General features: G+C 39.3%; 1 protein-coding gene across 1 annotated transcript in view; it reads right to left on the bottom strand.

Moving 5' to 3' along the window:
* The window catches only part of LOC119518137 (merlin-like), a 56,884-nt gene that overhangs the window by 15,249 nt on the left and 25,087 nt on the right, over positions 1-16,548 (bottom strand). Inside the window, exons 4-6 of the mRNA XM_037815193.1 lie at positions 4,133-4,216; positions 3,185-3,253; positions 1,165-1,247 (exon numbers count right to left, since the gene is read on the bottom strand). Of these exons, the coding sequence (XP_037671121.1) occupies positions 1,165-1,247; positions 3,185-3,253; positions 4,133-4,216 (236 nt within the window). The remainder of the gene's footprint in view (positions 1-1,164; positions 1,248-3,184; positions 3,254-4,132; positions 4,217-16,548) is intronic.

The following is a 16,548-nucleotide window of genomic DNA, read 5'->3' as shown; positions in this document are numbered from 1 at the left end:
TACTGACATTTATGTTGATGTGATTGTCATTAGGAAAGTGCTATTTGCATATCACAGGTTGGGTGGTTGGGGCCTTTCAATAATAAACAAGCAGCAGGTACCATTTGCCCTTTTTCTCTGCATCCCCTCTGTGCCGGTTTGAATGTATTATGTCCCCCAAAACACCATTATCTTTGATGTAATCTTGTGTGGACAGATGTATTAGTGCTGATTAGATTGTAATTCTTTGAGTGTTTCCATGGAGATGCGACCCACCCAACTTGTGATGGTGATGACTCTGATTGGATAATTTCCATGGAGATGTGGCCCTGCCCATTCAGCATGGGCCTTGATTAGTTTACTAGAGCACTATATAAGCTCAGACAGAAGGAGGGAGCTTGCTACAGCCAAGAGGGACACTTTGAAGAATACACAGGAGCTGAGAGAGGAACTGCAGTTTACAGAGGCATTTTGGAGATGGCCTTTGAAAGCAGACTTTTGCTCCTAAGAAGCTAAGAAAGCACAAACACCCCAAGAGCAGCTGAGAGTGACATTTTGGAGAGAAGCTGAAGCCTAGAGAGGAACATCCTGGGAGAAAGCCATTTTGAAACCCAAACTTCAGAGCAGACGCCAGCCACGTGCCTTCCCAGATAACAGATTTTCCAGACACCATTGGCCATCCTCAGTGAAGATACCCAATTGTTGATGCATTACCTTGGACACTTTATGGCCTTAAGTCTGTAACTGTGTAACCAAATAAATCCCCTTTTATAAAAGCCGATCCATTTCTGGTGTTTTGCATTCTGGCAGCATTAGCAAACTAGAACACCCTCTAAGCCAGACAAGCACCTTGCCCACATTGGCTCATTTCATCCTCACAACCTTTTGCAGATGAGAAATTCAAGTCTTAGCTTGAGATTAAGTAATTTCTTCAGCAAACAGCTATCTGGTTCATTCTTGGAATTCAAACCTAGTTCTGCCTGACTCCAAAATCCAGCACTTAATCACAGTCCATCCCATGAGCTTTAAGTCATTGTGTGCCAAAAGGGTCACCTATTATGAAGTAGTAGGCCCTTGGTGTATCCTCTGTCCTCAATAGAGTGAAACCCACATTCACCTCCAGCCCTTCCCACAGTCACCTGCCCAGGCCTGGGACCCTCACAGACATGGACTGCCATGTCTCACCTGGCAATGCCCCTGTGCTCAGCGTACCATGCCGTTATCTTCTCTTCCCACATGTCTGCAGTCATCTGATATTGTCTCAGAACCTGCTAAGAATGAGAACACAGGTTTCTTCTGAAGAGATAAAGTCTCCTAGATTACAAGATCAAGTGGTGATGCCATTTTGTGGCCCATGGATATGGGATTACGATTGTGACAATCACAAGAGCTGAGTTCAGTACCTACTTCCTTTGCCTGACCTGTCTCTAAATGGTGCTTGCCATAATATTATATCTAGAAAATCTAGAAGACTCTACAAGAAAGCTACTAGAGCTAAAAAATGAATTCAGCAAAGTGGCAGGGTACAAGATCAATACACACACATCAGTGGTGTTTCTATACACCAGCAATGAGCAACCTGAAAAGAAAATCAAGAAAATAATTCCATTTACAATAGCAATCCAAAGAATAAACTATCTAGGAAAAAATTTCACCAAGGATATACAGGACTTGTATGAAGAAAACTATAAACCATTATTAAAAGAAATGACCTAAATAAATGGAAAGATATCCAATGCTCATGGATGGGAAGATTTAATATCATTAAGATGGCTAAATGGTGTTTGACAGCATAGGTTTGGGCTCCCCCAGCCTGGATTTGAGCCTCTTCTTTCCTACCTACCAGCAGTGGGACCTGGGGCAAGTTTCTCAATCTCTGTAAGCCTCAGTTTACTCATCTATTAAATGGCAATGACAACAATAGTTTGCAGTATGCTAGAGCTGTTGTGAGCATCAAAATTAAATGATGCATGCAAACACTGTGAACGGTCCCTGGCATCTAGGAAGCACTGGGTGAGTGGTAATTATTATATTCTTATTAAGCCGAACTTTGAGAAATAAGCATAAGTGCTCATCCTCATTACCCAGATAGGTCTGATCCTTGTTCATTGGACAAGCCTGAACCTGTATATTGTTTCAGTCCAATGAGTATTTATAGACATCTACTGAATGCATTGAATCGCAAGGAATTTTTTTTTTTTTTTTTTTTTTTTTTTTAAGGCACATAGTTCTTCATCAGAAGGTTTTGATACCAGGGGAAAGGAAAGCTTTATACCACATGAAAACATAACATCTAACAAGAAGACATCTCATTATATATTTTAAAAATACTAAACTGAAGAGAAGCTAAACCAAACTATGATGCAGAAAACAATAAGGAGAGAAAACAAAGGCTTTTAGGAGGAGATGTTGCTTAAGAAACAAATATTGAAGAACTGGTAGAATTTGGGCAGAGGAGAGAAGGGGGAGGCATGTTTAGCTATAATGCTGGAATGTCTTCCTCCCATCAGGAATTACCCATTGGGCCTCTGTCCCTAAGCTTCACAAGGTCCAGGAGACCCACCAAAATATGGTGGTCTTGAAGATAGTTACTCTTATTTCCTTTTTTAATAGTGCCAACAATCATTATTTTTGAAGCTTATTCCCTTCATTTGGTTATCTACAATTATGGAGGAGGATACATCATCTAGGTTCTTGAAATTATTCACCCATCATTTTCAAGATATGTGTGCAGTAATAATGCTTTCATTATTTGATCACTTTTTCATCATACTTTTTAAATTGTAGAATATAATATATATACATAGAAGCGATATCTTTCCAAGTGAAATTTAACAAGTAGAGAACAAATTTCAAAGAATATTATAGGTTACAGTTCACAGTTTCAGTTATTTCCTTATTGTGAGATATAACATATATACAAAAAAAGGTAATATCTTTCAAAGGATGCTTTAACAAGTTGTTATGTAGGAAATTTCCAAAGTTGTTATGAGCTATAGTACCATAGTTTCGGTTATTTCCTTATTGTGAAATATATATACAAAAAGGTGATAGCTTTCAAATTACAATTTACTAAGTAGCTATAGAACAAATTTCAAAGGATGCTATGTGTTACAGTTCCACCATTTCAATTCTTTCCTTCTAGCTATTCTAATACCCCAGCAACTAAGAAAAATGAAAATTGTATAAAGATTCAGACACCTACTCTTTGAGGCAGCAGTTCCACCTGGGCAAGGAAGCCTGGCTCGTGAAGGTTAGCATCGTAGTCTCCATACTGCAAAGAAAACGAGGCCACCGTGAGATGTCCATGATGGGACAACTTCTGCTGATATGTACTGGGCCTGAAGCTAAGTCCTGCATCCAGAAGAGGGGCTTGCGTGGAGGGCCAGAAATCAAAGTCCTCGATGGGTCCAGAGAGAGGGCCAGGCATGCTGATCTCCTGGGGCTGTTCTCTGACTCCCAAGGGTTGCTATCCTAGAGCCTTCTCCTCTGTTGTCCACCAGGCCAAGGGCCTTCAACCTTTTTGTCATCAACCCCAATAAGAAATACATTTTACATAGTGACCTAATGAACACGCGCACACACACACACACACACACACACACACACACACAAAGAAGTTCCATGAACAGATATTTAGCCTTACTACCTGTGATAGACTCTGACATTTTGTACCCTATTTAATTATTTAATGCTTTTTTTCTATTCTGGGGAAGCCCCTTTAAATAGATTTTATAACTCACTGTTAGGCCACAGCCCATAGTTTGACAAGCTCTGCCTCTGAGGTGTTTCTTACATTCTACTGTGCACAGGAACCAACCTTCCCCCAAAGTGCTTGTTTGAAACACAGATTCCTGGGCTCCCACCCACAGATTCCCAAATTCTGTAGGTCTAGGGATGGTCAGGAATAGAATTTTTAATAAGTACCCCAGGTACCCTGCTTTGAGAAACACTGTACCAAAGTACTAATCTACCACCAGTGTCCCCTGGGAACTCTTGAATATTCAGAACCCATTAGTGTCCACAGTCCACCCACCTCCCTGGGCAGGTCTTGAATAGAGACTTCACTTCTCTGTGGCTTTCAGGGGTGGCTTCTCCAACAAATAGGGGGTTTGGAAGTCTCTCCAAACAACCCAAAAGGTTCTGTTCTCACCTTTGCTTGGATGGCATACGAGGCCAGCAAAACTGAGGCTTCAGGAGAACAATAGATTTCTTCATCGAGGATCTGTTTCTTAACCTGAAACACAAAATTATTCTTAGTCAAATCAGTCCCAGGATTTGACAAAAGCTCCAGCAGCCAAATATATTTTAAAATGGTCAGGTCAGGACTCAATATAGAAACATAAAGAGTGTTTTTCCTACTCCCTTTCAAAATTTCATTTTGAACATTTTAATTGTTTTAGTGTTATATAGACAGAGATAGAAAGAGAGCTAGGGACATCAGGAAAAATGTAAAATGTATTAAATGGCTCAGAAAAAAGAAAACTTGAAAAAATAGCACATTAGGCAGAAGCTGATAGATGTTTTAAGATAAGACAAGCTAAGGAGATATATTTACACACATAATGTAAAATATAGTGACACCTACTGCCCAAACTGCTCTTCCCCTGGATTAAGTACATAATTGTACAAAGTCAAAAAGGGCATCCCATTTTGAAACAAATTCACCTCACCTAAGCCTTTATTTATTGCAAGGAAACACCCTGATGCTGTAAGAAAGGGAAAGATACTATTTTCACCATTTTCCTGCCAGACATGCATATTAAGGCACAGTTATTGTGCATTTCATGCATTAATTCTGCAAGTGTCACCGCAATGTGCCTCAACAGATACTGAGCAGGACATTTATTTGCTCCCCAGGCATTTAATGAGAGCCTCTCTGAGCCACCAGGTTTCGTGCGAGGTCACTGGAAATGCAGAAATAATGGAGCCAAGGGCCCTAATCCAACAGAACCTATAATGGTAAAAGGGGATTTTATGGATAAGGGACGGTTACAAAGATGGAAGCGCAGGGTGTTACAAGAACCTTGGAAGGACAGAAAGACAGTCAGGGAAGCATCCCAGAAAATGCATACTTGAAATCAGAGGCATCAGCTGATGTGTGAGAAGAGAAATGAGAGGGGTAAGGTACAGGGAGGGGAACACAAACTGCTCTGTGGGCCTGGAACCTGGGGTATGTTTAAAGAAATGGTGCGAGAAGTGTCCAGAGAAGTGGGGGGTGGAGGGCACCCTATGCATGTCCTTGAGGGCCACGCTGAGGAATGTAGCCTTGATCCTAGACAGGATGATAGTCAATGAAGGTGTCCAAAGAGGAAAGTGACATATGAGAAATCACACGGATGGACAAATCAGAGACCAAGAACAGATCCGGAAGTTCTTTTCTGGATCTGTTCTTGGTTCCTGAGAATTTCCACTTCTGACACAGGCCAGTGCTGAAAAAAAAGAAGACCCCTTAACCACACTCAAGCTCTTTCATCAGTAAAGCTTCGATACTTTCCTATGAGGTGCTAAAACACTGATTCCATGAATCATTGACACCCCTTCCTCCCAAGAGCCCTTCAATAGCTGGGGAGATATCCCTGCATTAAAGCATGCTATTTACCAGGTACTTGGAGAAGGCATATTTGAAGGACCACAGAAAAAAATTGTGTTTTCCAGGATTTGGGATATTCAGGTGTCCCCATGAACATAAAGTCTGCCCAATCTTCCTGCTTGTGTAACTGTGTGTTCCCACACCTCCAAACATTAGGGAGATGCTGTGAGATTCTACATCTACATCTGAAGCCCAGAGTGCTTTTCCAGGCTCCAGTTGTGCCTTGGGCATCTCCACTTAGAGGTCTCCCTATATTTCTCAAAAGCTTCTTTTCCCTCCCTCCCACCTGCTCCTCTTCCTGTGTTCCTATCTTGGTGAATGTCATTCATCAACCAGCCAGCGGTCCAAGTCCAGAGATCCACATCAGAGCCATCACCCACACCTGTTTTATTGCCAGGTCCTATCCATTCTATACCTTTATGGCATTTTTCTCCAAACTCATTGCCACTCCTCCAGTTCAGCATCCTGCCATCTCACACCCAGATTCCCACTACAGGCTCCATCTCGGAGTGCTTCCCACCAATGTTCTTCTAGTTTGCTAATGCTGCCGGAATGCAAAACACCAGTAATGGAGCAACTTTTATAAAGGGGGTTTATTTGGTTACAATGTTACAGTCTTAAGGCCATAAAGTGTCCAAGTTAAGTCATCAACAATCAGGTACCTTCACTGGAGGATGGCCAATGGTGTCCAGAAAACCTCTGTTAGCTGGGACGGCACATAGCTGGTGTCTACTCCAGAGTTCTGGCTTCAAAATGGCTTTCTTCTAGGATGTTCCTCTCTAGGCTGCAGTTCCTCAAAAATGTCACTCTTAGTTGCTCTTGGGGCATTTTTTCCCTCTCAGCTTCTCCAGAGCAAAAGTCGTCTTTCAACGGCCATCTTCAAACTGTCTCTCATCTGCAGCTCCTCTCTCAGCTCCTGTGCATTCTTCAAAGTGTCCCTCTGGGCTGTAACATCTTGCTCCTTCTGTCTGATCTTATACAGTGCTCCAGTAATTTAATTCAGACCCACCCTGAATGGGTGGGCCAACACCTCCATGGCAATTATCCAATCAGAGTCATCACCCACAGTTGGGTGGGGCACATCTCCATGGAAACACTCAAAAGAATCACAATCTGATTAACACTGATAGGTCTGCCCACACAAGATTACATCAAAGATAATGGCGTTTGGGGGGACAAAATACATTCAAACTGGCACAAATGTGTTCTTCACACAGCAGCCAGAGGAATTTTGTCTCTCCTCTCCTCAAAACATTTCAGAATTCACAGTCGCCAAAAGGTAGAAACAACCCAAATGTCCATCAATGGATGGATGGATTTTTTAATGTGGTATGTCCATACAATGGAATATTATTCAGCCATGAAAAGGAATGAAGTTCTGATCCATTCTACAACATGGATGAACTTTGAAGCCATCATGCTAAGTGAAAGAAGCCGGACTCAAGAGTCATATATTGTATGGTTCTGTTTATAGGAAATATCCAGAATAGGTAAATCTAGAGAGACAGAGAGCAGATTGGTAGTTGACAGGAGCAAGGAGCAGAGACTTAAGGGATCATTTAATCACCTGGAGGAAGACTGGAAATGGGAGACCAGTTAAGAGGTCACTGCAATTGACTAACAAGAGGCAGGAGCTTGGTCTGAGCTAGAGCTGCATAGGAGACATGGAAGGTGGGGCCTGATGTGAGAACTATTATGTTCGAGCCGTCATTCCACAAATATTCCCAAAGCACCCACTGTGTTCCAGAACACAGCAGTGGACAAGGAACCAACCCTGCCTTCATGGAAGTACAGTCTAATGGAAAAGACACAAATTAGACACATTCTCACATGTGACTGAGTATTGTAATAAGATTCAAGAAAGAACAGGTTATCAGAGCATGCGGCAGGGGACAGAGCCTGGTGTGTTTGCATGCTGGGGAGGGATGGGGTGGAAAGGAAATAACATCTAAGCTACAAGGTGAATATGAGAAGAAATGAGCCAGGTGTAATGGAAATGGAGGTCAGGTGGCAAGGGGGAGCAGAGCACAGAGCTCTAGGCAAAGAAAACAATAGGTGCAACAGCCATGACGTGGGAGGAATGGAATGTTCTAGAAACAACAGGGTGACTGAAGGTAGTGAGTGTAGGAGGAATAGTAAGAAATTAGGCCAGAGGGATAACTTGGGTCCAGATCATGTGGAGTCTTACAGATCACATTATGGATTTCAGATTCTCACAAACTGTGAAAATTAAGCTCTCAGCTGGATGCTATGCTTGCTCCTAAGTTGGTTTTTGTTTTTCTAGGCTAAACCCTCCCACTTTTTCTGCTGTTCCTCACAGGGCATTTTGTCTATATCCCTTCCAGTCTGGTTACCAGTTACCATCTGGGGATATTTCATCTGCTGGTATCCCTCTTAAAGTGTAGAGCCCAGTACTAAAGACAAACCCCCAGGCAGCGTCCGACCCCCAAGCCCCCATGCAGAGTTCTAAAAGAGCTTCACCTCCCTTACTGGGGACCCAGTCTGTCTATTACTTCAGCAATGGAATGCAATTTTTGTGATGATTTTATCAGATTTTTATTTTAAGCTAGGACTCCTGGACTCTATTTGTGCTCAGTTTTTAAAATCTAACTTCTAGCATTTACATTGATCTTCACTGATTTTCACCTTATTCATTCATTCAACAACTATTCACTAAGCAGCTATTATGTATCAGGCATCATTCCAGGTAATGGGGACACAATAGGGAACAACAAAAACAAAAACAAAACAAAACAAATTTTTCAGTTTATTCCAGAAGAGAAGACAAACAATTAGCAAGATACTTAAGTCAAAATGTGATACAGTAACCACTTTGGAAGACAGTTTGACAAAGCTAAACATAGGCCAACCATATGATCCAGCAGTTGCACACCTAGGTATTTACCCAAAGGAGTTGAAACAACATCCACATGAATGTCTGCATGAGAATGTTTACAGTGGCTTTATTCAAATCGCCAAAAATTGGAAGCAACCAAGATGCCTTCCATAGGGGAGTGGAATAACAAACTGTGGCACATACATACAACAGAATATTGTTCAGTGGTAAAAAGAAATGAGCTATCAAACCACAAAAGGACATGGAAGAACCTTAAATACACAGTGCTAAGTGAAAGAAACCAATCTGAACCAACTATATACCATTTTGGAAAAAGCAAAACTATAGAGACAGTAAAAAGATTAGTGGTTGCCGCAGGTGAGGGGGTGAGGGGTGATAGGTAGAGCACCAGGCATTTTTAGGGCAGTGAGACTATTCTGGATGATACTGTAATGGTGGATATATGACATTACACATTTGTCAGAACCCATGGAACTGTATACACAAAGTCCTAATGTAAACTATGGACTTTAGTTACTAATAATGTACCAATATTGGTTCATCAATTGTAAACACACTCAGTAACAGGGAAACCTATGCATGTGGAGTGCTGTATGGGAACTCTCAGCATTTTCTGTGCAATGTTTCTGTAAACCTAAAACTGATCTAAAAATAAAGTTATTTTACTAAAATAAAAATAACTAAAAAAAAGTTATTTTTGCTAAAAAAAAAATTAGTGATAGATGCTTAAGAGTGTTCACTCAAATTCCTCAGTTTATTTTTACTGTACAGCCTGGCAATGGAAATTCAGGGCTCTTCAAAAGGAGTGGTTGCCCCATGTGCTGTTGGCCGGGCACATGGTATAAGAACAAGGCCTTGCCAGTTCTCACAACGCTGCCGGATGTTCTAAACTTTCTCTTCTATTTGAAAGGGGTCCATTTTACAGGTGAAGCTTTGAGGGCTTGTGTGAGAATTCTCTGCCTCTCAAACAGACCCACTCATGCAAACATGTGCACAAACCACCCTGTGGTAAAGGGTTTCTTTTCCTTAATAGAAAAATTTTAAGTATTGTTTTCAATTTTAATAGAAATGACAGACAAACCCTACAAAAGAGAAGAACTAGGAAAGCTGGATGAAATACAGAGGATGGTACATGACGGCAACACAACATTGTGAATGTAATCAATACCACTGTGTACTTAAAAATGGTTAAAAGGGGAAATTTTGTGTTCTATATATGTTACCACCATTTAAAAAATTAATGTGATGACACAAAAATAAAAAAATAAATGAGAGAATCCACGAACTGGGTTATATATGTCAATAGAAAATACCAGACTGAATCACATATGGTAGAGCAAAAGAAGCCAGATACAAAAGAATAGAGAGTGTTTGGTTCCATTTATATAGCATTCAGAAATGGGCAAAACCATCCATGGTGTGAGAGGCCGGGCTGGTGGTGAGTTACTTCGGGAAAGCAGGAAGGATACAGTGCCAGGAAGGGGACGGGAAGGGGGACTATGGGGCTGGGAAAGTTCTATTACCTTACCTGAGTAATTGGGGCAGTGACTCAGATGTGTTCACTTTGTGGAAATTCCTCAAGCAGTACGCTTATGATTTGTGATCTTTTTTGCATGTTACTTCTATGTGTAAAATCTTTGAAACATTTCACAAGAAATTTTTGTGTGTGTTATACTCTTTTTTAATTCAAAAGAGTATGAAGTGAAAATCGTCTCCCTCCACTGGCCCCCGACACTCTGTACCAATCCCTGGGGGCAACCAATTTATTTGTTTCCAGTATATCCTACCATCACGGAGCTATGAAGCCTGTTTCTTCCTGCTACCCACTTCTCAATTGAAGCCTCAAGGTGGTGTGTAAGCTTAGTGAGGTCAGGTCACACGTGTCATCGTTGCAAAAGAAGCTGGGAATTTGGGCTTTGCCCAAATTTGGTAGTAGGGTTCGTAATATAAAAAGTTCCCCAACTATAGTTAGATATAGATTCTTCCCCCCTTTTTAAACAAAGTATAGCATATGCACTCTTCTTCATCAAGATTATTTCATTCAATTATACATCTTGGTAACTCACAGTTTTAGAGTGCCAAATTGAAAGAAGTGACTAGTTTCAACAATCCATGCTAGCAGTTCTCAAATTGGGAATGTCCTTCCCCCAGGAGTATATCTGTATAAGTATTTTTTTGTTATTACAATGACTGGCGTGAGAACTACTGAAATTAAGTTAAATGGGGACCAGGAGCCTCCTGCACATATCAGAAAAATCCCACACAATTAATCCTTCTCAATTACGAGACTTCTAATCAGTACGATGTGGGCAAAAAGACCGCTTATTATTAAAGTGGAACTGAATTCCACTTTATATACAGTATTAAACACAAAGCATTTGAGCAAAGTTTTAACATATACAGAATTTACTGGGAATGCTATTACTATACAAATCAAGGAAAGGTTGTGACTCCTTTGTTTGGTTTGCAAATATATTAAGAGCCACTGTTTCACAAAAGCGGAATCACCGATGGCTGGACTCTGGTGGAATGTGCCTTACTGATATCAGTCTGTATTCGTAAGGGTTCCATAGTGCTAGCTAGCATCTGAACACTTCATTATGCTCACTGGTGCAAGATCGACATATTGAAAAGCATAGTATTTTATTATAGGTTACTTTTCTTTTATTTCTTTCTTATTATAGAGTTGGCCATGAAATTGAATCTTCTGAAATATGTGTAGATATTCTTTTCTATTAATTTCCTTTCAAGATTGAGTAAAAAGGGCATCACAAAATATTTCAAAGGGTGAGCACCAGTAGTCTAAGGGAAAATTTTTAGCATTCTGGTCTCTTATGAGTCACAGCTAGATTTAAACATATGCAACATACGCTGGGCTGCTAAACCAAAATGATTTCGCATTTTGTTTTATTGCCATGAACTTTAAAAATGGCTTTAACACAAATGTCATTTTTACTTTCTATATAATTGTCTTCTAGAGCATGGGACAGAGATTGCAAACTAGCTTTCAGTTATGTTTTTTTAAATTTTGAATCCACATTTAAAAACCAAGAGACTTTCTTTGGAAATTTTTGAAGATCTGAGAGTCCTGGGCTTGCATTTCCTCAAGCTAAATCAGTGGGAGACAGCAGGGCTGCTCCCTCAGAATAATCATCTATATTGAATTATTAATAATCATCTGAAAAGTAGGGTTCCCCCACTTTAGGAACCTCCACTAGGGGACTTTTTAGTTATGCAAATTAAAAGCCATCACCTTTGCAAGAAAGACATTAAAGCACTGAAGCAAACTGAATGCAGAAGTTGTAACTGAGAAATTAAAGCATTCTCATCAGGTACTGAGTCTGGGTTTTAGCTAAGTTTTGCACTCTGCTTCCTTCATTTGTGTTACCCGCCAGACATTTGTGTCCTGGATAATACAATTAAAATATTAACTGAAAAGAATAAGTTAACGTTTCTGCAAATCTGTGTCCCAAGAGGTTCACATTGTACCTGCACAGTGTACACCTCCAGGCTTTGTTAGAAACAAAAGGAAACCCTGGCCCTTGCAGAGTCTCCACATGCTCTGGAACTGAGATGTAGGTGTGACTCGGCACATTTATCATCAGAGGGCTGGGCAAGTCCAAATATGTTTTGCATGTAGGTTTTCCTGCTTTGAAGTGAGAGAGATTCCACAATTATATCTCCAAACATGAATGCCGGTCGAGACAAGTTTGTAAGGAAAGAAAGGTTTTAAATGGAAGTTATATATCTCCCAAATAAAAATTTTGATCCCCATTTTCTATTCCTGCATGTCGTTGGGAGACATAAATGTTCATTTGTCTTGAATTTTAATTAGTGTCAAACAAGGGTCTTCTTTAGAGTTTACCATATGCCAGACAGTGTTCTAAATGCAAATAATTTAGATTACCAATATTTAAAGCTCTTAGACTACTATTTCTGACCTGTCTCCATATTCTTTTTTTTTTTTTTTTTGGCTTAAAAATGGGAATTTATTGGCTCATGGTTTTGTGGCTAGAAGTTCAAAATCAAGGCATCATCAAAGCGATGCTTTCTGCCAGAAGACTGGCATTCTGGGGCAGGCTGTGGGAGATCCTTGGTCCTTGGCTTTTCCATCAAAATGCACCTGGTAGGACTTCTCCTGTCTCTTCCAGGTTCCATTAACTTCCAGCTTCTGCTGTCCCCTCTGGCTTTCTTTCTGTGTGTCTGAATTTCATTCTGCTTATAAAGGATTCCAAAATAGGATTAAGACCCATCCCGATTCAGCTGGGCCACACCTTAACTGAAGTAACCTCATCAAAAGGTCCTATTTACAATGGGTTTATATCCACAGGAATGGTTAAGATCAAGAACATATTTTCTGTGGTACATCTCCAAGCCACCACAGTTTTAATAAATTTTTTTAAGCATCTTCCTCAATCATTCTGCAATAATTTTATTTCTGATTAATCTTTTTTACATAATATATAATTGATTTGTTTTCTTATCCAATCTTAGAGACTTTTTCTTTTAGAAGATTTCTGTTATTTACATTTACTGTCATAAACATATATGTTTTAGATTGATTATTTTGTATTTTAAACTTTTATTTTTTTTATCATTTGATCATGTTCTATATTATTTCTTGTGAGTTTAATGGTTTTCCATCAAATTACATAGAGGATTTATAGTCTGCTCTTAATTTTCTAACTGATACTATTAAAACATAAAATCATATTAGTATGTTCTTATTTCTTAATTTATCAACTCTGGAAAATATCTTTAAACAGACAACTGTAAAGTTAAGAAAATATACATTTATACTTTCTCTCACTTTCTCTTCCTCTCTACATTCCCCAATATATTATATTAGCTTTTATTTCTTATTCAGGTTTATGTTATTTATATTTATTATGGATCCAAAATTACATAATGATTTAATCTTAGATTGTTTTTTTTTTTCACATTCACTGTACTTGGCATTTTATATGTGGTATCTCTTTTTTTTTATAGTCCATAGTTTACATTAGGTGTATTTTTTCCAAATACCACCCTATTATTAGCACCTTGTATTAGTGTCATATATTTGTTATAATTCATGAAAGAACATTCTTACACTATCAACCCCAGTCCATCGTCCACAAAAGGGTTCACTGTGTTATACAGTCGCATGTTTTGTCTTCTAACTTTTGTTCTAGTAACATATATGACCTAAAACTTCCCCTTTCAACCACATTCACATACCTAATTCAGTGCTGTTAATTACACTCACAAAATGTGCTACCATCCCCACCATCCATTTCTAAACCTTTGCAATCAACCTAAATAGAAATTCTGTACCAATAAGCATCACCTCCCACTCTCTATTCCCAATCTATCCCATGGTAATCTATATTCTAGATTCTAACTCTATGAGTTTGCTTATTATAATTATTTCATATCAGTGAGATCATACAATATTTCTCCTTTTGTGTCTGACTTATTTCATTCATCACAATGTTTTCAGGGTTCATCCTTTTCGTAGCATGTATCAGAACTTCATTCCTTTTTCAGCTGAATAATATTCCATCATATGTATATACCACATTTTGTTTATACATTTATCAGTTGACGGACACTTGGGATGCTTCCATCTTTTGACAAATATGAATCATGCCACTATGAACACTGGTGTGCAAATACCTATTTGAGCCCCTGCCTTCAATTCATTTGGGTATGTACCTAACAGTGGAATGGCCAGGTCATATGCTAGTTCTATTTTTAGCTTTCTGAGGAACCCTCAAACTGTCTTCCACCACAGCTGCACCATTTACATTGTGTCCTAGTTTGCTAATGCTGCAGAATGCAAAACACCAGAGATGGATAGGCTTTTATAAAACGGGGGTTTATTTCACTACACAGTTACAGTCTTAAGGCCACAAAGCGTCCAAGGTAACACCTCAGCAATCGGGTACCTTCACCGGAGATGGCCAATGGCGTCCGGAAAACCTCTGCTAACTAGGAAGGCAGCTGGCGTCTGCTCCAAAGCTCTGGCCTCAAAATGGCTTTCTCCCAGGACGTTCCTCTCTAGCAAGCTTGCTCCTCTTCAAAACATCACTCCCAGCTGCACTCAGTTCCCTCTCTCTGAGTCAGCTCATTTATATGGCTCCACTGATCAAGGCCCACCCTGAATGGGCGGGGCCACGCCTCCATGGGAACATCTCATCAGAATCATTTCCCACAGCTGGGTGGGGCACATTCCAAGCAAATCTAACCAGCACCAAAATGTCTGCCCCACAAGACTACAAAGCTAATGGCATTTGGGGGACACAACACATTCAAACCGGCACACATTGCCACCAGCAGTAAATGAATATTCCTATTTCTCCGCATCCTCTCCAACACTTACTTTCTGTTTTTTTTTAATAGCAGCCACTCTAATGGGTGTGAAATGGTATCTCATCGTGGTTTTGTTTTGCACTTCCCTGATGGTTAATGATGTTAGCAGCTTCTCATGTGCTTTCCCACCATTTGTATATCTTCTTTGGAGAGATATCTGTTCAAGCCTTTTACCCATTTTTAAATTGGATTGTCTTTTTGTTGTTAAATTGAAGGATTGCTTTATATATTCTGGATATTAATCCTTTATCAGATATGAGGTTTCCAAAGATTTTCTCCCATTGTATATTTTGGGGCACTGTGGTTAGGTGCATAAATATTTATGATTGTTATTTCTTCTTGGTGGATTGCCTCTTTTATTAATATATAGTGTACTTCTCTCTTATAACAGTTTTTTATTTAAAGTCTATTTTGTCTGATATTAGTATAGCTACTCCAGCTCTTTTTTGGATACTATTTGTTTGGAATATCTTTTCCCATCCTTTCACTTTTAACCTAATTGTGTCTTTGTGTCTAGGTGAGTCTCTTGTAAACAACATATAGTTTGATCATGCTTTTCTATCCATTTGCCAACCTGTGTCTTTTGATTGGGGAGTTTAATCCATTAACATTCTGTGTTATTACTGTAAAGGCAGTACTTACTTCAGCCATTTTGTCCTTGGGTTTTTATGTCATATATATATTTTTTTTTCTCTCTTTTCCTTTACTGCAACCTCCATTTCTGTATGGTTGTTTTTTTGTGATATGTCTGACTGATCCCTTTCTCATTTCTGTTTCTGTATATATTTTTAAATCTTTTCTTTGTGGTTACCTGGGGTTTATACTACACAACCTACATCTAGTATTCTACCAATTTGAAAAGGTACCAACTCCGTTTCAACAGCATACATGTTCTCTGCTCCCGTTTTCTTCTGTTTCTCCTCTTTATGTCATTTTTGTCCCACCTCACCACTTTACATTTTGCATGTTTGTTATCAGGAAATATGCCTTTTTTCTTGTTCGATTTTATTCTGATCTTATATGAGTTAAAGTGTAGAGTTGTATATTAAGAATACAGTACTATTCAATTTTGCATTTATCCTTTTAGTTGCCCTTACTGATGATTTTCATTTCTTCACACTACTCAAAGCCACCTCTCCCATCTTTCCCTTTCGACCTGCAGAATTCCCTTTAGTAATTCTTACAGGGCAGGTCTTTTGACAATGAACTCTGTCAGTTTCTGTTTATCTGTGAATATTTTAAACTCTCCTTCATTTCTGAAGGACAGTTTTGCCAGATAAAGAATTTGGGCTGGCAGTGTTTCTCTTTCAGTACCTTAAATATATCATACCATTGCCTTCTCGCATCCATGGTTTCCGATGATAAATCTGCATTTAGTCTTATTGCAGTTCCTTTGTATGGGATGAATTGCTTTTCTCTTGCTGCTTTCAGGATTCTCTCCTTATCTTTGGCATTTGACATTCTGATTAGCATGTGTCTTGCAGTAGTCTATTAGGATTATTCTGTCTGGGTAGGTTGCACTTGTTGCACATCTATATTTATGTCTTTCATAAGAGTTGGGAAATTTTCAGGCATTATTTCCACAAATATTCTTTCTGCCCCCTTTCCCTTCTCTCCTTCTGGGACATCCATGATGCATATGTTTGTGCACTCCATGTTGTCACTCAAATCCTTGAGACACTGCCCAATTTTTCTATTCTTTTCTCTATCTGTTCTTCAGACTATATGATATTTATTGTCTCATCTTCTAGTTTGCTGATTTTTA

This window comes from Choloepus didactylus, chromosome 21 (assembly GCF_015220235.1).
Source record: "Choloepus didactylus isolate mChoDid1 chromosome 21, mChoDid1.pri, whole genome shotgun sequence".
NCBI lineage: Eukaryota > Metazoa > Chordata > Mammalia > Pilosa > Megalonychidae > Choloepus > Choloepus didactylus.
The sequence above is the reverse complement of the archived record's forward strand: the minus strand, read 5'-3'. Positions and strand labels throughout refer to the sequence as shown.